This window comes from Podarcis erhardii, assembly GCF_964252035.2.
Source record: "Podarcis erhardii genome assembly, chromosome: 1".
In the NCBI taxonomy this organism is placed as follows: domain Eukaryota; kingdom Metazoa; phylum Chordata; class Lepidosauria; order Squamata; family Lacertidae; genus Podarcis; species Podarcis erhardii.
The window spans coordinates 47078586-47103141 of NC_138497.1; the positions used below are offsets into that span (position 1 = coordinate 47078586).

Below are 24556 nucleotides of genomic sequence, written 5' to 3' on the forward strand. Positions count from 1 at the left end.
CCAACTAAACAGCTTCATTAAATACAAGCTAGTGTATTTCTGTTAAGTTAAGTTAATTACTTAATTTCTGTTAAGTTAATTTCTGTTAAGTTATTTCTGTTATGAAATTCTAGATATAAAAAAGCAGTATCAAAGAGTCTTCAGATATTAAAAAGTAAGGTCTAATACCATAAGAGGTTTAAGTTGTTAGTTAGAATGTATGATGATAGTGCCTAATATGTCATGGATGACATAAGCAGCTGAAATAAGGCATAATTCTTGTATCAATGTCTTACACACTGTCTTCCATTATACCATGCAGAAAGAAATTAAACATGCTAGGTTATAATATTCTGCTTTAAACAGTACACATTTCAGAATTTTTGAGTTTGTCTAATTCACTTTTTTTGGCAGCAAACTCTAAGTCCTGAGATCTCAGGCAAACCCTTTATTCTGTAGCATTGGATAGACTTGGTAGATTTCTTTAGAGTTTCCAGACATGGCGGGGAAAAAAGATATCTAGATCTGTTACTGTAATGCTGGCCTAGTAAAGGATTAAAGTTTGCTATTTTGAACTTACCCCTTGTTCATCAAGTTTCATAAGTTGTTCTGTGACTTTAGGAGTGTTGAAGGCCAACCTGAGACAATGTATATTCAGTTCAGGAACCACGTGCTCAAGCACCTCTTTTAAGGGCAACCCTCTAGCTGTACAGTGCTTTGCAGTTGAAGGTATAGCATCTTCCAAGACAGAACCTCTTAGGGTTGTAAGCTGTGAAACCAAAGTTATTTACTTAGATATATGAAGGGAAGGTGGGGGTAGGCTAGTAACCCAAAGAACTAAGGATTCCTGGGTGCTGTGCTTCAAATGTTACAAGAAAGAAATTCCAGTATGTAAATTATACTAAGTTGTGCATGTCTGCATCATTGTTTTGTTTAGTACCAATATCTGAAGAACTTACACAAGTTCAATTTGAATGATTCCTTAAATGGAAAAGCAGGCACTGTGCTCCTAGAAGATGAGGAATTTTCCTCTTGATATGTTATCCAGAAATATGGAAAACAGATGGACAAGCTACTCATGCATTCACTTTTTGCTTCTTCCCAGAAATGTGTAAAATGGTTTTGTTTCATTAAGTCAAGCACCTCTGTGCTACTGTTAACGCAGAAGTAAAACAAGAACAGTGCTCCCCACCTGCCCAAACTCAACATTTGGACTAGTTAATTTATTGTTATTAGTACTATTATTATTATTATTATTATTATTATTATTATTATTATTATAGCATATTTATTTATACCCTGTCTTTCCCCCCAACAGGGAATCAAGGCAGTTTCTGTCTATATGATAGAAACCCCACTGGACATATTTCTTTTTACCTGGGTTTCTATGTTAAAGGCTGTCCATAAACTAGCATGTTCTCTTGATTTACACCTAGTTGAATTTTTTAAAACAGGGAGGTTTCTTTGTAAAATTAAAGCAGGAAAATGTAAAAATTAATCCAAGTACCAGGAACAGAAGATGTACATATGATTTAAGCAGACATAGGCTGTGTTCAACAAGCCATGTGTCATCTCACAGAACAAATAAGCAACAAATTGTTTCTCCAAAGCTTGGTTCACAACACTTACATGCCACTTGAGTAACAAAACCTCAAAGCGGTTTACAAAAAGTTAGTGTTTTGGCTTATTCTTTAAATATGCCACGCGTTTGCTAAACAAACTGCGGCTTAGGTATGTGTGAACCAGGCCTGGTTATTAGTGAGTGGTAACTTTTCATCAGCCCCAGTCTGCATGGTCAATAGTCAAGGGTGTTGGGATTTGTAGTCAAGAACACCTGGAGATCAAGTTACCTTCTGATATAAAATATTATATACTCAAGAGCAGTTTACAACATTGCAAAAAATGGCAATTAAAAATAGATACCCAGATCTAAAACAACCCAGTGTAGAATCATAGAGGTGGGAGGATTTCTGAGAGTCATCCAATCCTATCCCCTGCAATGCACAAATCACACCTAAAGAATCCCTGACAGATGGCCATCTAATCTCTACTTAAAAACCTCCAATGAAGGTGACTCCACCTTCTGAGGTAGTCCATTCCACTTTTGAGTAGCTCTTTCTGTATATTTTTCTTATATTTTTCTTATATATTTTCTGATTTAAAGGATCAGTACATTTTAGACCACAGGCAAAACATGAAAATAACCCTTATACAACTCACATTTGCAGTCAATCTTAAGAGTATATAGAAAATACATTTTTGCATTTCTTATTCTTATACTTTCCATATATTGTTTACCTCACTAGTTCTGAAAATGATGCGGTAATTGTATTGCGATCCATTTTCTTTTATTTCTTCAGGTTTTTCTCTTCTGATGCTGACAGCTACGGGACCAAGGTTCTCATCTGCCCCAAAGTAGTTCCAGTGTTCTTGTGCATTTAAAATAAGGGGTGCGGGAGGAGAAAAAATTATTTTCCATCTCAGAAAAAAAAGGGTTCTGTATGTTACATTTCCATAGTAAGTAAAGGATTAAGGACAGTTTTGTTCTACATGTGAGCAAGTTCCAAACATCCATGGGCACATGCTCCCATGGGCAAATGTAGCATGCACATACAGCTGGGAACCAATCCTAAAGATTTTGGTGATACTCATTTTAACCACTGTGATAACAGAAACTGCTACCAGTTGTAGCTATGAACATCTGGTTCACATGCTCAAGTGTAATATTTGAATGTTGTAAAGCACAAAACCATCTTCCAGGCATAGCAGACATTTTCCCAACCTACAGGCTGAGGTCCATGTTCTGTATTAAAGGCACAGCAGAATTATGTTAATTATACTCCCCTTTCTAGAACAGTAAGAAGAATTGTGTCAACTGGAGATTTGGAAAAACCTTTTAGTACAATGAAATATATTATAATAGAGAAACCTCCATTTGACCATTTTAATAAATGTTTTACAATGCTATAGGTGCCAGAACATTCTCACAGTCCCTGTTAAACAAGTTTTAATTACATTTCCATTTCCAAAATATTTTTAAAACCTCTGCATCTTTCTGTAGATTGTACCTTTTGATTTGGTCTCGTGCCATGTACATGTTAGAAAACTGCCTAAACTATAAAGTCTAAAAAAATCCCTGTCATATTATTAAAAAGCAAATTGCAAAATTTAAGTGTTTGTATGAATTATGCCTAGAATGATCAAGGAACATTCTGTGCGCCAGGCAGTACTTGGAGAACATTTTGTAAAATAGCAAAGAATAATGCTGTTCAAGGTATTTAAATGACTGCTCACCTTTCTGATAGAAGAATTTACGATAATAATATGCACCAAGATCCACGTGTTCAACGATGTATCTCTTCCCTCTATCCAAGTGCAACACCAGGTTTTCCTTGGGTACTTCAAGAACAGCCACTCCTGCATTTGTGCAATGAGAGCTAAGAGTGGACTCAAAAGAGGCACTTTCACAGCCACTGAAGGATCCAGAGTTAGATTTTGTGAGACTGATCTTTCTTTCTCCTTCCCCACCAATCTCATTACGAAAATAAGGACAACTCATAACAAGGTCATTGCTTTTATCGTCTCCCTGGTCCATATTGAGACTTCCTTTGGAATTCAGGTCTTCTGTACTGCCCATTGGGGAATTGAAACTTGCAGAATGGGACAATGGTCCAGAAGCTAATGACGCAACTGCTGCAGCAGAAGCTCCAGTCGTTGTATTCCTTCGTTTGATCACATTGTGCCGGTTAACTGCCACTTCATTTAAATCAAATAATATGCTCTGGCAATCATAATGGGCAAAACACTTTGGACAAGTCCAAGGCCTGACACTGTCTTCTGATCTGCTGTCCTCAAGATCTGAGGACTTCCCAAGATCCCCTTCAGCTTTGGCATTACGCAGCTTTCGAAAAATGGAAGAATCTCCCGTCTCTGATTTTGAACGCCTCTTCAGTGGCTTCTCCCTTTCTTTAAATAATCGAAGGTTCTCCCTCTGAGTTATGGGTCCATCTATCACATCCAAGGAAAATCCTGAGCCCTTACTTCCACTAGCTATAAGGAGTTCACAGAATTTGCTGGTGCCTGGACCTCTCTGGTCAGACTTTTCATCTTTATAACTTTTCAATAGGTCAAAAAAACCTTCCCCTGAAGTACCCTGCTTATCTATTGATGAAGTGCTGCCATATTCCCTGTGCAGTGATGGTCCAGATTTGTAACTGGGCGAGATACATTCATCATAGCTATCTACATCAAGCTCACTTAGGGTAATGTCACTATTACTTCGCTGTCTTATTCTGCGAAGAGCTTTTCTTGGGGAGCTGTGGTATCCATCAGGAGTGAGAAACCTAGAATCTAGGTTCTCAGACTGCCTTGTTTTGCTCTTAAGTGTGTTTTGGATACTCTTTAACATGACAGAGTCACTAGAATTCAAGTTAATAGAGCTTCCCTGGCTCCCAGGACTGCTTTTTGAAGACATACTATCAAGGCAGCTTGATGTATCCATTTCTTGACTTGATCTACTATTTTCTTTGACATTTTCCTTCCTTGGGGGCCAGTCAGCAATCCTTGCCCTAACCCCCATTTTAGGTACTCCAGGAGTAGATGTAAGGTGGTGAGACCCTTCATTGCGTGGAGGGCCTACTGGAGCCATCACTGAAGATCCCAAGCTACCATTCTGTGACCTGAAGCGTCTCATATAAAAGTCATCTGAGTGGACTTTAGGAGTTCCATCTGACACTCCGGTGGCAACAGCCCTTTCAGTCTGGGACCGCTTCAAACTGGTCATTATTGGAAAACGTGTTTATCCTTAGTAAGCTCCAAAAGAAAACACAGCCATCTCTGCCTTTCACATTTATAACTCTCTTCCGGAGAAGGTTATCCAGAAAACACAAAGGTTGCATGAGATCCCAGTTTTGATCATGTAATATAATGGCAAATGTTCTACAGATGCAGCTTTTCTACAAACGACTGTTGTTCAATCACTTTTGACTTCTTAGAAGTCTTAATCCACCCATTTCAAAAAGTAGTCATCCTTCCATACGTCAAAAAATAATAATCTTTGTTTGAAGAATGAACTTTCAACTGGTAAACTTGCTTTAATCCTAGAGCAAATAAAGAAGAGAAAGTGATTAGCCAGCACATTCACAGTTATATAAATCAGAAAACTGAAAGCTTCAATACAGTAGTTGCTTTCTCAGTACGTTTCACCACAAAGATCAGCGATTGAGACCTAATATACTGTATTTTACAGCTTTGAATGCAGAATGATGTAAGTTACTTTTCAATATACTGTATTTTTCGCTCTATAAGATGCGCCAGATCACAAGACGTACCTAGTTTTTGGAGGAGGAAAACAAGAAAAAAAATATTCTGAATCTCAGAAGCCAGAACAGCAAGAGGGATCGCTGCGCAGTGAAAGCAGCAATCCCTCTTGCTGTTCTGGCTTCTGGGATAGCTGCGCAGCCTGCATTCGCTCCATAAGACGCACACACATTTCCCCTTACTTTTTAGGAGGGAAAAAGTGAGTCTTATAGAGCAAAAAATACGGTATACAACAGACTTCTCTCTAGATCAACAAGTTATAGGAAAGCTATTACCATCTATAAATATGTAGAAAGAACAGATGTGCTGCTCAGTTAGGTAGATACTGAGTTGAATCCAAACTGCTGTTCTGCCAGTGGAAAGCTCTTTCGGTTCTGTACTGTGGGACTCTCCACCCCTATTTTTGGCAATTGCTCCTTCTCCCTTCTCATGTCGCTCTGTTCCAGAGGGTCCTCCAACCCTCAATAGAAGATTTTGGGGGGCACAGGAGACTGCAGAGGAAAGGAGGAAGCATGAAAGCTCCATTTTGTAAACATCTATGGAATGGGACTTACTTAGGATTCAATCCATTCTTAGCAGATTATCTATTGATTACATGTATGATTTAGGAAGACCAGGTGTAAATTTTGAGTTTTTGTATGGAGTATTCAGGATTGATTTGGAGATGACTGCTGAATCAGGCCACTACTGCTACCTTCAATATCCCAAGGATAGACCTGAGAAGCAATTATTTTTCATCTATTTATTAGTTACTATTATTATTATGGCTATTATTATTATTATTATTAACTGCGTGGTTTTCTACTCAAAATTCAGAAGACACCTTTAAAAAGACATATCTTGAAGCTCAGCAGTAGCAGCAAAGTGAAATGAAAGTCAGTTACAATATTTCAGGAAAAAGCTCTTCATAAATAGCATGAAAGCAATTTTTGAAATGTAAATGACCACCCAAGACTGGGATCAAAATGTGTGAGGGTTTAACCGTCCTCTGATCACAGCCCCAATGAATATGTCCCTCCTCCCCAAACAAAAGAAAAGCTAAAAATACCTTGAGTGATATTTTCTTTGTGGGGGTAACAGTGGATAGGAAGAGTTGAAGAGTTAATCCCCCCCCCCCATGTGCATGGACCTGATCCTGTTCACTTGGCTCACCTTGTGGCAGCTATCTACATTTCAAAAACTACACATCAATTATTTTCACACAATTAATGTAGCAAAGCTGAAGTGACTACCGAGAAGATGGTCTGCAAATCACCAATCTCACTTCCAAAACTAGGACCAACTGTGGGTTTTGTGAAGCCCTTGGCATGATGATTTGGGTGGGCTCTCCTCTCCAGTGACACCCGTCTTTGGTGTTGCCACTGCCTGTGACATTGGCTCATTTGCCTCCCTGCTGTTCTTTCACTCACCAAGAGGGTGAAGAAGTGAATAGGTAGTGGAGAGAGGCAGCAGCAGTTTGGGAGGGGTCTTTGTGAGTGGCTCTCCTCCTGATGTGCTGGGGTTGCAACTACCACTAAATGATTCCGACCCCTGACTGAAAATGAGGCAACATGAGGCAGATATTCCTCTGCCAAGCTCAGAGAATAAGAAGAAGGAAGGGCCAAGTCATCTTCCACTCTCCTGACCAGTGTCCCTAATGTGGAGCTGACTAACCAGGAGGTGGGATACCCTGGGGGAATAGTGTGCTGGGTAAGATGCCCCCCCCCAAGCAGGCTATGTGCCCTGCCCTGGCAGTGCCAATCTCGTTAGAGATGGCTTAGATCACCCCTTTCCCCCCAGATCATCAAAAAGAGACCCCTCCTTGAAAGCAGGAGCCACAATTACTAGGTCCATAAAATTCTGAAAGAAACCAGAGTAGGGGAATAAAAGAAGGGTGAACACTGAGCGAGTTCCTGGAGTTTGCTTCTGAGCAAATTTCAAAGGTGGCCAATGATGCCCAAGTCAACCTTCTGGACGATGACTAGGAAGTCTTCCCAGAGCATTTCTCCTTGTAAACCTTGGCATAGGTTAGCGTTCAGAGATGACTCAAGACATTTTGCTGACGGCAGAATATCCAAATGTCACCTTCATGGTGCCAAATATATAATAATAAACTGATAGTTAACAGTAGACTTCCAAATCAGGCTTGCTCAGCCTCTTACAAAGCTGGTCTTACTAGCTTCATGTTCCCAAACTTACTTTCCTCTCTCATCCCTTCTGCCCACTATCCCAAATCTTCTCAACCCCAAATTGGAACTCTGTTTGCATAAGCAAGCTCTTACTGCTAATGGCGGGCAGTGCAAGAATCGTCACAGAGAAGTTTTAAGCTGGAGCCATAGAGCAGCCCCCTGATAACTGCCCGGCTGGATACAGCCTGCCAACCATTTATGCTACTCTAAGCAAACAAAAGTACAGGCTGCTTGGACAAGTGAAACCAACCACCTGTCTCCTTGATCCTTGCCCATCCTGGCTAATAAAAGCAAGCCGGGAAGGGCTGGGCGATGGGCTCTGCGGGGTGGTGAATGCTTCCCTCTGTGAGGGAGCCTTCCCAGACCCGCTTAAAGAGGCGGTCATTAAACCGCTTCTTAAAAAAACTATTGCCCAGCCTCAAATTGACCATTCTTGGGCAAGGTGATTGAGCGGGTGGTTGCTAAACAACTCCAAGCACGCCTGGAGGATGCGGACCATTTGGATCCCTTCCAATCGGGATTCAGGCCTCACCATGGGACTGAAACTGCCTTGGTCGCGCTGGTTAATGATCTCCGGCGGGCTAGGGACAAAGGTGAGAGCTGTTTCCTAGTTCTGCTGGATCTCTCAGCGGCCTTTGCCACCATCTACCATAACATCCTTCTGGACCATCTAGAGGGGCTGGGAGCTGGGGGCACTGTTATACGGTGGTTCCGCTCCTTTCTCCTGGGCCGTGTCCAGAAAGTGGTGGGGGGGGTGAGTGTTCAGACCCCTGGGCCCTCACTTGTGGGGTGCCTCAGGGTTCCGTCCTCTCCCCCATGCTTTTTAATATCTATATGAAGCCGCTGGGAGAGATCATCAGGGGGTTTGGGCTGGGTGTTCATCAGTATGCAGATGACACCCAGCTCTACCTCTCCTTTAAATCAGAACCAGTGAAGGCGGTAAAGGTCCTGTGTGACTGCCTGGAGGCTGTTGGAGGATGGATGGCGGCTAACAGATTGAGGTTGAATCATGACAAGACAGAAGTACTGTTTGGGGGGGACAGGGGGCGGGCGGGTGTGGGGGATTCCCTGGTCCTGAATGGGGTAACTGTGCTCCTGAAGGACCAGGTGCGCAGCCTGGGAGTCATTTTGGATTCACAGCTGTCCATGGAGGCGCAGGTTAATTCTGTGTCCAGGGTAGCTGTCTACCAGCTCCACCTGGTACGCAGGCTAAGACCCTACCTGCCCGCGGACTGTCTTGCCAGAGTGGTGCATGCTCTAGTTATCTCCCGCTTGGACTACTGCAACGCGCTCTACGTGGGGCTACCTTTGAAGGTGACTCGGAAACTACAACTAATCCAGAATGCGGCAGCTAGACTGGTGACTGGGGGCGGCCGCCAAGACCATATAACACCGGTCTTGAAAGACCTACATTGGCTCCCAGTACGTTTCTGAGCACAATTCAAAGTGTTGGTGCTGACCTTTAAAGCCCTAAACGGCCTCGGTCCTGTATACCTGAAGGAGCGTCTCCACCCCCATCGTTCAGCTGAGATCCAGCGCCGAGGGCCTTCTGGCGGTTCCCTCATTGTGAGAAGTAAGGTTACAGGGAACCAGGCAGAGGGCCTTCTCGGTAGTGGCGCCTGCCCTGTGGAACGCCCTCCCAGCAGATGTCAAAGCAATAAACAAATATTTTACTTTTAAAAGACAACTGAAGGCAGCCCTTTTTAGGGAAGTTTTTAATGTCTGATGCTGTACTGTTTTTAATATTCAGTTGGAAGCCGCCCAGAGTGGCTGGGGAAACCCAGCCAGATGGCGGGGTATAAATAATAAATTATTATTATTATAAGTAGTTTTGTAAGACCTTAGTAGCCCACAATACATGGTTAGTGGGCTGTATCTGGCGTAATGGTTCACAAATTATCCAAGTCATCAATGTACATAACACATTTGCTTAGCACCAGTGGGACTCCAGACAGCCATGTGGTACTCTGGTGTGAGAAAAAGTATTGCTTAGAACAAATTACCGCAGCATTTCCCCCACGAGCGGCTATAAAAATACAAATGGAGTTTTGCATCTGCACCTGAGTTTTCAACTTCCTTTCTAGCACAGCCCCTTGTACCTTCTGATAAATGGCTTCTAAAGGTCAAGGAACCTTCTGGAACAGCATGGGATGCAGTTCTGGGACCACAACTGGGGTGAAAAACCAGAGGTTCCACAGAAGCGTTTTCTGGCCCAAAGCCCTCGATTATGAAAGCTGCCCAAACAAAACGCAAAAAGCAAATGAAAACATTTTGAAGCATTTCCGCAATATTTTTACCTGAAGGTTCACAAAACAGAAAATACAAATACTCAAACCCTCCCTGCCCCAAACTAGTGATTCAATATACGAATGATTTTTTTCTACACTCATCTTGCATATTAAAATGCAAATGTTTTATCTTCTGTCAAAATAAAGCACCTTTTAAATTCTAATTTTATAAGGTTACTGAAACAAAAGGCACTTCCTACATTGGCTCTGGACTGATTACAAAGTGGGAGTTTGTCTTTTAAAGCATCTTTAACAGGAACAACAACAAAAGCCACCTCCACAAATGCACCCTGGCAGGGAGTAGACAAAGGCAAGAGAATGTCAGCATAAAATCCTGCACTGCTGTATACACCCTTTAACACAAAGAAGAGAATCCTATTCAGAGACTCAACCAATTACACAAAATGTGGCCTTCAAATACTTGCCAAGTCTATGCATGTAAGGATGCTGCTGAACCAGCTCCACGTTGACAGAGAAGCATTGTGTACAAATCAAGGCTTCTGACAGTTCTAGGGAAACCAGCACTTTCTGCAGCCTCTTCTCAAAAGTAACAAGTGCTTGCTACCACAGTAATTAAACCTCTAGCCAGAACATAGCCTGCCTCCAACAACAAGCAAATTTAAAGGCATTTCATGGTATGCAGTATCTGGAAGAGGGCATGGCTGTCAAAAAGGAACAGTTAACGGAAGCACCCTAGGCTGCAACGTTTTGTTGCAGGCCTCCTTTATGTGGGCAAAATATTCATGTTTAAAACTGCAATAAAATGTGCCACAAGTTTGCTGCAATATTCACACGCTTGCCTTGCAATTTCCTATTATCCATTATTGAAAGAATAATAGAGCTTATATGTCTAAGTTAACAATCACCATGCTTTATCTGCTAAGGCAACACAATGGCTAGACTGTGAATTAAACAAGCCATTCCAAATAATCCATGTTTAAGACGTCTTTCATAAACCAATTACTATTTTAAAATCTATAATTAAGGTTTTAAAAACACACAGGGTGAGAAGCAATGCAGTGCAAATGGGAGTTTGCTCGTGCAATGGGGTTTGCTAGAGCAGGGGTCGGGAACCTAAGGCCCATGGGCCACAAGCGTTTAACCAGCCCATGGACCCCCACCGCCCGCTTGGTTGGCTTCTGTGCGTCGCGTTAAACCAACGTGGAGCAGAGCGGGGACTGCCTTCCGCAATGCTGGCCGGCTTCCCATTAGCTGCAGGCTAAGCTCCTGCAGCCAATGGGAAGCTGCACACACCTCCTTTGTGAGGAAAAAGTGCCAGAAATAGCATTTGCACACACACACACACACACACACACACATACAGTCCGGCCCACCGCAGCATCTGCAGGACCGTGGACCGGCCCAAGCCACAAAAACTTTGCCGACCCCTGCTCTAGAGCATATTTTGGTGGCACAAAGGGGATGGGGGGGGGGGCGAGAGAAACCAGAAGTCCCACTGTGCAGACAGGTTTTTGTTCCACAAGGAGACTGACATCTCACAATCAGTAATGGCCACATTAAGTGTCTTCATAATCATCTAACCTTTTAAAAAGAACATTCCTTTCATAGATTTAAATATCTGAATTACTACAGTTGGCAATAATTATGATGTGAGGCTATACTCATCAAAGGGAAGCGGGTGGCGCTGTGGGTTAAACCACAGAGCCTAGGGCTTGCCGATCGGAAGGTCGGCGGTTCGAATCCCTGCGATGGGGTGAGCTCCCATTCCTCAGTCCCTGCTCCTGCCCACCTACCAGTTCAAAAGCACGTCAAAATGCAAGTAGATAAATAGGTACCGCTCTGGCGGGAAGGTAAATGGCGTTTCCGTGTGCTGCTCTGGTTCTCCAGAAGCAGCTTAGTCATGCTAGCCACATGACCCGGAAGCTGTACGCCGGCTCCCTCGGCCAATAAAGCGAGATGAGCGCCGCAACCCCAGAGTCATCCACGACTGGACCTAATGGTCAGGGGTCCCTTTACCTTTATACTCATCAAGGGGAGGGGGAGAATCACAACTTCTTCAGAAAAGTTTTTATTTCGAATTGAGTATTTAAATAGCTGGGTTGCCTAGATGAACTCTGAAGAAAATGAGTGAGTGAGAGAGAGAGAGAGAGAGAGAGAGAGAGAGAGAGAGAGATCCACTGAGTTTGGTGAGTTTATAACTGTTCCTTCCTTGGCTTCAACTGATCACAACTCACTGTAAAAACACAATTGCTCAGAAAAAGAAAATGAAGAAAAAAAGAAAAAGGGAAAAATATACAGTATTTTATGTTTAATATAATTCAATGACAAGGTATAATTTCTGCATGCCAAACATAATCTGTAAAGTAAATATTTGGTATTTAAAAACAAGTAAAAATAAGAGGGGGGGAGGTAGTCATCTGGGGTTTATTCAATGTGTTTTTTTTATAAGTCTGTTACTCAGAATAAATCCAGCTGTCTGGTGCTTACTTCTAGAGAGAACTCTGCATGCTCTGTGCTGTTTCACACGTAAAGCTGACTGGAAATACAAAATATTTGCAAAAACAAATCTAGCTCTTGTCTTAATGTCAGCTGTGCTCTCCAGCTTGACTACAATTTATCAGTGATTGTCAAAGAAGAAACATGTTGAGCATTGAGCCAGATTCATAGGGTTGTCATATTTCAAAATTGTTTTAATAGTGATTTCCCTGATTCGGCAAAATTCCCCCTGACACCATTTTTACACCCGAAAACCAGGACATGTCAGGAATTTTCTTGACATACGGCAAGCCTACAGATTTATAACTTTTAAGTTCCTGCAGGCACCGAAACATTATGACACTGGTGGATGGCAATTCCCTACGAATCCTGGCCAAAGGGGAGGTATGGAACAAATAACCTCTTAAACACTGGAGTGGGGAGAAGGGAGAACCAAAGAAAAACAAGCTAAGTGACATTGTAGGGTGGAGCCAGAGCTTTAGATGTACTGGATATTATTCAGCTTAGGAAAGAGCCGGGAAGGGAGTGACTGCATTTTTTTTGCCTGTTTTGTGTGTTAACTGTTTGTTTTTATAATTTATATTGAAATGAACTAAACTGATCTAGGGATCTTAGAATAAAAAAAGCATTGGGGTAAACTCATTTCCACCTTATTAGCTGGCTGTCACAAGCCACACCAGCTGTTTGACCTTGATGCTCAAGTTGCACACTGCAAAGTTTATTATTAGAATGTTAATGCTGTAAATCAATGCAGGGATCCTTTCCTCAAAATTCATGATCTTCAAAGCCACCAGCAAAACGAAAATAATGATAATCAAAACAATACAAATCTAGCAATAACATCTGTGTCCCATGTTTCCTCCAAAGAGCTAAGGGTAGGCTGAAGAGACAGTGATGGCCAAGGCCATTCAGTGAGCTTTTATAGCTAAGCAGGAGTTTAAACTCCAGACCCTTCAAGCACAGTGGTGCCCCGCAAGACGAATGCCTCGCTAAACGAAAAACCCACAAGACGAAAGGGTTTTCCGATTTTTTGGCGGCTTCGCAAGACGAATTCCCCTATGGGCTTGCTTCGCAAGACGAAAGCCCATAGGGAAATCTCCGGGGACAGCGGGGAAGCGCAGCACCTGTCCTGAAGGCTTGCGGTGGGAGGTCCGGGAACAGAGGAGAAGGCGCGCAGCGATTCTCCTCTGTTCCCGGGGCTTGCGGTGGGAGGAGGGTTTTTCCTCCCCACTGCCAACCTTCAGAACAGCCTTCTGAATGTTGGCGGTGGGGAGGAAAGCCCTCCTCCCACCACAAGCCTTCAGGACAGGTCCGGGAACAGAGGAGAAGGCGCGCAGCGATTCTCCTCTGTTCCCGGGGCTTGCGGTGGGAGGAAGGTTTTCCTCCCCACCGCCAACATTCAGAAGGCTGTTCTGAAGGCTGGCGGTGGGAAGAAAAGCCCTTCTCCCGCCTCCAGCCTTCAGAAGAGTTCCCCGCAGGGCTCCCCAAGCTGCGAATGTCTGCCCCGTGCGAGGGGCGCTCTGCTTAAGAGCACCCCTCGCGCGGGGCAGCAGGCTGCTATCCGCAGCTTGGAGAGCCCTGCCGGGAAGTCCTGCAGGGCTCCCCAAGCTGCGAATGTCTGCCCCGCGCGAGGGGCGCTCTGCTTCAGAGCGTCCCTCGCACCGGGCAGCAGGCTGCTATCCGTAGCCTAGGCAGCCCTGCAGGAACTCTTCTGAAGGCTGGCGGCGGGAGAAGGGCTTTTCTTCCCACCGCCAGCCTTCAGAAGGCTGTTCTGAAGGCTGGCGGTGGGGAGAAAAGTCCTTCTCCCCCCGCCAGCCTTCAGAAGAGGTCCGGGGACAGACTGTCCCCGGATCTGGTCTGAAGGCGGTCTCCCTAGGAACGCATTAATTGATTTTCAATGCATTCCTATGGGAAACCGTGCTTCGCAAGACGAAAAACTTGCAAGAAGAAAAAACTTGCGGAACGAATTAATTTCGTCTTGCGAGGCACCACTGCATTTGGCCTCTGGCCTGGAGGTTCCCCAAACCTGAGTTAGAAGAACCACTTTGGATGCCCCTACATATATATGCATGGAACACTCCATAACTTCAGACAGGCAACAAACTGCACACAAATCAAGACCCCTATGTTCTCTCTTAACCACCTAAGATGATTCTGCATAGGCCTCAGCCCCCTCAGGAGTCTCTAGCCATTGCTGCATGTTTGTCAAAGCTCCAGATTCTTTTAAAGGCCTGCTGAATCTGCAAACAAGGATACTGGATGGAACCCAAGAGAGCGCTGCCTAGGAATTCTACTGATAGTTCTAAATCCATTGGTTGGTTGGTAGGTATCGATTGTCCTGGGAGACAATGGAGGAGTGTATCTTTGGGGGTGAAGTCAAACTGTTGGGGAGTTACAACGCCTGCTGTGGCTGTTGCAGCTGACATGTGTTGTTGCAGCTGAGGCAGATGAAAGTGTCCGGCTGTGCTGCTTCACAACCATGCAACATGGTGTTTCTTCTTTTTGTGCTCCTCCCAGTGGTCATTCCTCCTCTGCTTTGCCAAAGGGCCTGGTGCCTGAAGTCAGTTCTCCCTGGAGCACATCGTTGGGGATCTACTGAGAGTTCTAAATCCATTATCAAATCTCATTTGGGGCATTTCTAGTTAGGCGGTAATTCTAGTTAGCAGTGATATTTGATTACTTTTATTTAAGAAGGAACCAGTTAGAAGCAATGCTGGGTGGATGCGAATGGATAGGTCCCTGCCCCCCGAATATTCTGCTTTTCTCATTTTGACCACACATTAGGAAGAAATTCCAGATGGTACTAACTGATCAATGATGGAACAGACTGCTTCAGAAGACTCTCCTTCATTAGAGGTTTTTAAAGAGGGTAGATGGCCACTGATCAGGGCTTTGGAGGAGATGACCTTTAAAATCCTTTCCAACTCTATGGTTAATTATGGTTAGTAAGGAAAATACTCACATCTGTTCCAGCCTGCTTTTATTTTTACTTCTCACACACATGCACATAAACAATCTGATTTAGATTCAAATTCAAAATCCGCACAAGCAAATTACCTACGGCACATGTGTAGGCGTCTGCCTGTTCCTCTGCATCAAACAGCTTTAATCAGCCTTTCCACACTATTTTTTTGATTGCAGTTTATATAATAATGTCACATGGGTAAGAGTTCTATAAAAGTAAATTTAACTCATTCTAGGATGGAATTTTGTAAGCCTATTTGGCTGTTGGTTATTTGTGACTGAAAAAAGGCCTCCCACAGCTGAGACAAAGAAAAAGTCAAGAATCTATTAATTAAAAAAAAAAAATCACAGCATAGGGTGCTATCCACTGAAATCAAGGGACTTTAATTTTCACAATTAAAAAGTTATAGGTGGCAATTTATCAATTAAAATTTCAGCCCTTTTATTTTACTGCTGTAACCATTAGCCTACAGGAGGCAACCATTTTATTATGTCCAACTGATGCACGACTGCCAGCGCATGGGTCCTTTTGGACCCAGAAGAGGGCAGAACGGGGGTGTAATGGGGGGCAGGGCATAACACAGCAGGGTATGCTTCACAGTAGAGTGAACAGAAGCCTTTCCAAACAAGCGAATAGATGTTTTACCCACAATGCAAACTGCATCCCCACCCCACCCTGTCCCACTCCTGGTCTAGATCCAGAGGCTCAGTTGGCTGGATGGGAATCCTTCAGCCACCTGACGAACAGTTCCTCATCACTACCATGGAATAGGACCAGCTTTATTGCACTAAGGAAAAAAAAGGTAAAAGACTAGAGGAGACTCCTCCTCTAGCAGGTGATACTAATACAAATACAAGACGATTGCTGTGAGACTTGAGCATCCTCTGTGTTGCCCTTCCATCTGGAGCTGGCTATGGGGTTCCATCCAGTGTCAATCAAGCCTTGTGTATCTCAGTGCAGGTCTGAATATATTTTGCTTTACTTGACCAATATCTATTAAAGTCAGCTCCAAATTTTCATCCAATTACATTTTTTTCTCTCTGTTACACAGTGCTATTCGCTATTACACATAATTTGTCTTTCGTGAGAGACAAGAACTTCACCTGTCTATTGGCTACACTCTCCATGACTATAGTTCTAGAAGATTTAATTAATTAGGGACATGAGCTGCTGATCTGAGATACCAAAAGCATTAAAAATGAAATTTAACATGCTTTAAGGCTCCTTCTTTCAGCATCTTCCATGTCACTGTCACACACCCCCACCCCCACAGTGTCACACTAAGGAAATGGCTATTATCATAAACTTAATGCTTTTAGTGGTATAAAAGATAAATATAAAACTGCAGAGATATGCGAAACCTATGTGATTCATCTGTAAACTCTATACTGCACCACAGTGTGGAGGTTGGTTTCTTCACTTCAGAATGCAGATGCTGAGAGATGGCAAATCACAACAATTTTGTGCTAATTCATATTTGCCTGATAACTCACGCCCTCCTAAAATAAAGCTAAATTATATGTTTAATCTGCAGAGAGACTAAGAGTAACAAAGAAGTAAGAAACATGGGTTGATTTCACTCAAAAGTAGTTTCAAGTTGTCACAGATACGTTTATAATTAATTTCCAGAGGAGTAACTGTGTTTAGTCTGCTGCAGCCTTGTGGCATCTCAAAGACTAACCAAACTTATAATTAATGCGAGCAAATGAAAGATAGCACTTGTGTGCACATGCATTTGCATGTAAAAAGGAAAAGCATTCAACTGAGTGGATTTTGCAAAGCACCAAGTGAGGAAGCCGGTCAACTGGCTAATCAAACAGCTAACTCAGTCTCCTATTATTTCACAGCAGTCAAGTCTTTCAGGATGCCAAGAATGCTCTTGTGTAGGTCGCTGCCTACCTTTTCATTTGCATCCTGGTGTGACATTTGATGGTAATGGGGAGTGTAAGGGCCTTTTGCTCTCAAGCTCCGCATACACACCACCCACTCACCTGTTATTTAAGAGCGGACATCCTTAGCCCTAAACAATATCCATGGCAGTATTTAGAAACTGACTTTATATTTCATACCAAAGTACCTGAAAGCAGAAATTGCTCTAAATATTTGAGAGCTGTTCGACAGTGGAATCTGCTGCCAAGGAGTGTGGTGGAGTCTCCTTCTTTGGAGGTCTTTAAGCAGAGGCTTGACGATCATATGTCAGGAGTACTCTGATGGTGTTTCCTGCTTGGCAGGGGGTTGGACTCGATGGCCCTTGTGGTCTCTTCCAACTCTATGATTCTATGATTCTATGATTCTATGAGTGTTTCCTTGTGTCGTGCTTTTTACAGAATGCAAAATAGAAAATATGTGCTTTGCAGGACAAGTGAGAAGTTTCATCTGTACAGAAACAACTATTTTTGTTGTTAAATACACGTGAGAAGCTATTGGGAAAAGACTAGGCCCCTAGCTTCTTCTTCTTTTACATACATTTGCTTTTTCACTTGCTTCACTAGAACTATGCCTGTACTCTGTATCAGTGAAAGTACAACAATATAGTACAGCAAACTATCATGATCACATTATCAAGGAAGATATTCAGCAATATAGAGTGGAATCAGATAACCATTTATCAAATGTGAATGAAATCATTTTGTGAACTGGTTGTCTATCATCCTGCCAAATAGAAAGGAGAACTTTGCCCACGTATCAGAGGCAGACATATGGTTATTCTTCGGGATCTTTGTTATTAGCCAATTCAAAAACTGGTTCATGGTTTGAAGCATTACTTGAAAACACGTTCAAGTTAAATAATTCCATCTAGCTAACTGGGTCTTTGTGAGTTGTTCTTGCTATTTCCTGTTCCACATTCTGATGTCCCTGCTATTTCCTGTTCCACGTTCTGATGTGGGCTTTGTTCCCACCTCAGAATAGGAAGCAGATATGTAGAAAAAAAGAAGAGACAATCCCTAGGACTATGTTGTCTCTCCCATACATGGGATTTTCCAGAGTAGAGAAGAGTTCATGGAAGAATTTCAGTGCATGGGACTGTTGAATTAAAAAGCAAGAATAGCCAGTGATCACTGCCTGTGAACAAATATTTTATGGGTTACTGAGCCTATAATAATTTCTGGGTGCTGGATAAACTGGTTGCATCTGGCTATTTTCCCAGTTGATCAAGGTCCTCTAGTATAACTGGGCTTCTGATACAATGCTATGTTGATGAGAAGATAATTTAGAAAAGGATATATGTGAATAGTCATTTAGTGGAGATGAGCTACTAACGAAACCAGAATATTGGTTAATTTTCTGGGACAGGCAGAGAGGGTAAAGTAGAAAGATCATAGTGCAAGCCACAATATTAGAGAGTGCTGATTGTTGATGCAGAAGTGGAGAAATCTCCTGTGAACAGGTCTGATCAGACTATGCAGAAGCCTGGTTGAAAGGTTATCAGTCTATCAGTGATAGGGTCTATACAGTGGTACATCTGGTTAAGAACGTAATTCGCTCTGGAGGTCCGTTCTTAACCTGAAACTGTTCTTAACCTGAAGAACCACTTTAGCTAATGGAGCCTCCCGCTGCTGCTGCCGCGCCTCCAGAGCACAATTTCTGTTCTCATCCTGAAGCAAAGTTCTTAACCCGAGGTACTATTTCTGGGTTAGCAGAGTCTGTAACCTGAAGCGTCTGTAACCCAAAGCATCTATAACCCGAGGTACCACTGTATGTGAAAGGACCAGAATCTGACAATTTTGTTTAACAGCTAGAAGTTTAATATGTTTTTTCCAGGAATCAGAAAAAACACACATACTATAAAATAGATGCCAGTAACTTGCTAAGTGTCTGTCACTTGGTTTAAGATTATAGCAACTTTTCCATTAGCTGTGGCTTTGGAAGAAACTCTGCAAGTGGGAAGACCTCAAACACTCTCTGAGCACCATCTCAAACTTGACAACACAATCTCTTAGAATGATGTTTAGAACCCACCTGTTCCTGAATAATCTTTTTCCATTCCAGAGCAAACTCGGCTGGCACATTGCCCTCTGCGCTTGTAGGAGGAGATATTGAACACCAGCACCTGCTTTGCATCTCACCTTGTCCCTGCCCCAACTTCAGGTAGGGTTTGACCTTGTGTTGTAATACTGATAGCTAGACTGATTAAAGCAACAGCAGAAGCTATGAGCATTGCGTGGGGAATACAATGCCAAGAGAATGAAAAGAAAGCCTATCCAAAATTGGGAGCACAGTCCAAACATTTTGGAGAAGCGGAGGAAATGACCTGAAGTGCTACTGAACAGATGAAAAATATAAAAGAAAACACCTCTTATAAAATCAAGGAGAGCTCATCAAATTTATCTTAAAGTGCAGTTTCTATACTGCATTCACAGAAGAAGCCACAAAGTTTGTATTTTGGGAGCAGGAGGTACAAGTCGGGGATAGGTTCAAAAACATGCTATGCCACAATTACTATAAATGCTGCATCACTCTGGACTACAACATTACAGTGGTGCCCTGCAAGACGAACGCCTCGCAAGACAGAAAACCCGCTAGATGAAAGGGTTTTCCGTTTTGGAGGCGCTTCGCAAAATGAATTTCCCTATGGGCTTGCTTCGCAAGACGAAAATGTCTTGCGAGTTGCTGCGGGTTTTTTCAGCTGATCTGCTGATAAGCCGCTTAACAGCTGATCGCTAAAAGCCGCTAAACCGCTAATAGCGCTAATCTGCTAAGCTGTCAATGGGCTTGCTTCGCAAGACGAAAAAACCGCTCTACGAAGAGCCTCACGGAACGGATTAATTTCGTCTTGCGAGGCACCACTGTATATAGACATGTAATTGACATGCTGAAAGAGCACATCTGAATGTTTTTGCAAGTAGGACAGCAGAGGTGTCATCAGAAATTGCAAAACCAGCAGAGTCCAAGAGTCAAGATTCTTTAGTGGACTTCTGGCTAGCTGTTTTTGCTGAAATAGTCATTTTCATCAAGTCCCCAATCCCATCAGCCCACTATGGCATATTCCCATTCTGTTATCCCCATGAGCAAGAGAAGCTTTTGGGGGCAAAGGAGGCTGCACTGTGTTGGAGGAATCAGTGCTAGAGGAATCAGGTGCTCTTCATGCACAAGCAGAAACATGTCTGCTAGTGCAAAGCCTCCTGTGGTGAGGCTGTAAGAGATGCTGAGGCTGTTTTTCTCCCCACCCATGTCAGGAGGGTGAGGTTGGAAGAACAGAGGTAGGAGACAGGTTGTTTCTGCTTTATAAGCCACAGAGGAAGAAAGGAAGGTGGAGGACAGGGCAAAGAGAGAAACAGAAAGATATCCTCAATCCTATATTAATAATGAGCTGGGGCTTTCCAAAGCATGGGCCAAGAGAAGCTCTAAACCCTGTCTTCTGGTGTAAGAGGGGGCTGGAAATGATCTACAGGTTATGGTCTTCTGGACGATATCCTACCACCTTTGGAAAGAACCATATACTTTGGCCCAGAATATAAATGCAGTAAAATTCTGACAGTTCTAAATATGGCTAGTATATTCTTAGACAATACACACACGTTAAACACCTGACCTACACAAAGCACACTATAGGAAGTGCATGGGAAGCAGACTGAGAAAGAAGGTAACTCCAGCAACTGTATCCTCATGGCACTGATGCAGCCAACAGGCCACCAGGCTCTGTACTAAAAATTCATTTTCATATGTCTAATTAAAGTCCCTTCTTCAAAATCAATTGTCTCAACTTTATCGCACAGACTAATTTTGCTTTCATAAATACGGAAGAGGAAATCAGTAAGACTCAAAACCTCAAGGTAGAGAGAGAACCTTCTCCCAAACAATCAAAATAAATAAGGGAGGTAAGGAAGAATACATGAAACACCTTCCTTTTTGTTTGAGCTTCATCTGGCTATCTTAAGAATGAAAAATCAGCGCAATAGTTGGTAAAGGCTGGAGGAGATTCCACCCAACACCTGCTGTTGCAGTTGGCTTAATAGCAGTCCTTTGCTAGATTTGACAATTACACCCACATTCCCCTGTGAGGGATTAATTGTTTGCTAAAAATAAAAAGAAGATTTGCATTTCAAGTGAACTGCCTGAGCAGTGTGCTATTTCACAGAAGGTGAAATTAATCAACCTTCTTGCTGATGAACCCAGATTTTATTTCAGATGTTCAAACTTAAATTGAACCCAACAAAAATATGTATTTTAGTATGTTCTACAGCTCACTAGAACAACACACAGTAATAAAATTAATCATATACTACGGCAGTGATGAGGAACCTTTTGCCCTCAGGCCTAATTAGGCCTCCGCATTTGGTCCACAAGGTGTTGTCAGGTGTGGGACAGGTAAAGGTGCCTGAAAAACCCTGCACCTTTGCAAATGGTACCAATCAGCTAATAGGTGATCATTGCAATTGTACAGAAGGGAGTTGCAAGAGCCAACTATCAGCTGTGCCTAGAAGCACCTTGATGGTCGCTGCCTGAAAAGGCACAACAGGGATTGGCAAGCACTGACAATCAGCCGATTGGTGGTGCCTGCAAAGCCCTATACATTGGCTCAAACAGTTCGATGTCAAACCATGTGAGAAAAGGAAAACAAATCACCTGATGTCAATCAGTCATTTTATTTGTATGCCACCTTTCCAAAGTTAAAACCATGTTCAAGGTGGCTTACAACGTATAAAAACTACATAACTACAAATATAACAAAACTAGTCATAAACAATAAACAAAACTTCAAAAAGTATGCAACAAAATCAAACAACTTCCACAAAGATCATAAGATCCAAAATAAAGATATAAAATATTAACAGCAGCAGCAACAACAATCCCCGCCAACAACCCTCCTAAACAATCCCCTAGCCCAAGATACTGTTCAGCAGCCTCAGCTTTCGTAGCTGGAGTCAGTCAAGGACCTACCCTCCTGGTCAGGTGGAAAAAGGCCTGCAAGGCAGGGAGGGAGCAGGACTTCCAGGACTTACAACCAAGATGTCACTGTACCATCAGTTGACTGACATCCTGCCCATCTGTCAAAGTTGGGGCACAGGAGTAAGGAGGTAAAGATCTGGCCTGCTGGCCTAAACCACTTCCCCATCCTATGGGTTGGAGCCAGAATTCCCCTTCACAAATGGAATGCCCATTCTTTTCTTCATTACACCCTGAAGGCTTCTGAACCAGCAGGGAGATCCTGGGGGCTGAAGGAGTGGGAGGCAACACTTGACTATTCCTCTCTCCTCTTGTAGTCCTCAGTGTCATTTCCCACACTGTTCCCCAACTCTCCAGAGCATGTTTTCAGAGAATGCAATGCAACAGGCTGCAGTGGAAGAGGAAAACCAGCCCAGGTCACCTCCCTCTCCTTCTATTTGTAGAACCAAAGTCTTGATTTAAGCCTAGGAATGAAGCCATATGGTTTCACATGTACACATATGGAACTGGCATATAAGAGGTACAATGGGAAAGAAAGAAGCACCTACTATAGCTTCATGGCATCCTGGCAAATTCATGAACTTCATTTTCAGCATCCACACAGTAAAAAGTAAAACCTAGAGAAAACAAACAATATGCCACTATTACAAAACGTTCAGGGGACAATCAGTTGTTACAAATGACAACAACAATGATAATGCAAATCAAGAAGAAAGGGTGGAAAGGCTAAGTCGACGTAAGAGAAACAATTTCCAAAAATCCAGGGACAGGGTTCAGACCAATTGGGTGCAAATAGAGGGCAGACGTATTTAATTCAAAACAACTATTCACTTCATTGTGTAAAAATCTCTTCACTGTTTTTGAACTCCTGAAAACGTATATGGTTGCCTGAGGATACACACTGGAATGCCAACCAATACAAGAGGCATACTTTGTACTGAGCATAGTGATACCTTGCTGTTGTAAAATATATATAAAAAAAATAGTAGTGTGTGAGAGAAACCACAAAACAATCCCTTCAATAGATGCCTAGACATATTTCACAAGAGCAAAATATGTGGGAAATTGGATAGAGCTTAGAATATTTGGCTGGTTTATTTCATTTATACCCATACTTCTGTCTCAAAAGAGTCACTCAAGGTGGCTTACGTCAGTAAAAAATACAAAACAATAAAACCATGATATTTTGAATTATACTGGGAGAAAAGAGAGAGCAAGTTCAAAAAATAATAATTAACAAAAGTAAACAAAATCAACCAGCCACCTGGGAAGACAAATGCCTGCCAGAATAATAAAAGGCCTTCATAAGGTGATGCAAAAGCATCAAGAAGGGAGCCAACTAAACCTCCCTAGGCTGAAGTCCCCCATCCTGGGTGGAACCACAGATGGGTGGGAGGTGGTCTGCTCTTGATGGGGTTAGACTCCCTGTGAAGGAGTGGCTTGGGGGTATTTCTGAATCCATTGATGTCACTTGAGGCTCAGGTGGCCTCAGTGGCTCAGAGTGTCTTTCATCAGCTTCGACCGGTGGCCCAGCTGTGTCCACAAGCAGTATTAGCTTCACATTAATTTTGCTTGGCACTGCGGAGTCTGCTGGCTTGTTTGGCATGTATAAAATATCACCAATATTACAATTCAAAATGTGAGCTTATGCAGGTGCCAGGTAGCCTGACAAACAGTGTGTGGAACCTGTGCCTTGGCCAGTTTTAAAATCCACAACGTACATATGGCATTTTTAAGCCTAGCTCTCATCACACCCTGAAGTAACAGCCTTATTGCTTCTGTTTAAAAAGTTTCATCTAACAGGAGGACAATAACAGAGCAGAACTTAATTAAACAGAGAACGGCTGTGATATTTAAATGAAAAAAAAAGAGCTATTAATATTCTATTGACTGTAAGGATCACTCGAGGTATCAAAAGCCGGGACCAATATACTGGCAGAATACAGACTTAATTGACATTCCAAGGAATTACCAAATTAATCAAAATGTGTTTGTATGAGATAAAAATTCTATACAATATGTGAGCTCAAAAGGGTATTAACCGAACCGACTTCTTGAAAATAGTACAATTTTAGAACAGAAATCACTTTATTTTAGATTTCGTTTTAGTGGCTAAATAGCTTTATAGAAGAAGGAACCCAACACAGGCATAACTATGGGAAGGACCACCTCAAATCCTATTCCGGTTTCCCACCAACAGTGAGAAGTCTTGATGACTTGTTGCATGTTGATTTTGTTTACTGTGAGTTTCAAAAAATGCATTGCTACATGTAACCTGTCTTCAAATGATTTCTATTCTGAAAGGTAATAAAATAATAAATATGCCACTAATTTGATGCTTTGCATCACCAAAATAAAAACACTTTTAATGAGAACATTTCCAACACAGATCTAATCCTACTTTGTACATCTTAACCAACCTACTCGGAGTTAAATACCATCTATGCATCATTTTCATATAATTCTCTTTCAAAGTATAACATGTGGTAAAT

At 42.5% G+C, this 24556-nt stretch overlaps 1 protein-coding gene and 1 long non-coding RNA gene across 8 annotated transcripts in view; one reads left to right on the top strand and one right to left on the bottom strand.

The window, feature by feature from the left end:
* SIPA1L1 (signal induced proliferation associated 1 like 1) overlaps positions 1-24556 on the bottom strand; it is a 157056-nt gene that overhangs the window by 47304 nt on the left and 85196 nt on the right. For 6 of the 7 annotated variants that reach the window (XM_081881272.1, XM_081881270.1, XM_081881271.1 and 3 more), the window contains 4 exons: positions 22613-22681; positions 3274-5078; positions 2278-2408; positions 560-748 (listed from right to left, as the gene is read on the bottom strand). In XM_081881272.1, coding sequence (XP_081737398.1) covers positions 560-748; positions 2278-2408; positions 3274-4762 — 1809 coding nt within the window. In that variant the 5' untranslated portion in view covers positions 4763-5078; positions 22613-22681. The remainder of the gene's footprint in view (positions 1-559; positions 749-2277; positions 2409-3273; positions 5079-22612; positions 22682-24556) is intronic. The other variant, XM_081881268.1, reaches the window with a different exon arrangement.
* The window catches only part of LOC309353095, a 48602-nt gene that overhangs the window by 15507 nt on the left and 8539 nt on the right, over positions 1-24556 (top strand). The gene's annotated exons all lie outside the window — the stretch shown is intronic.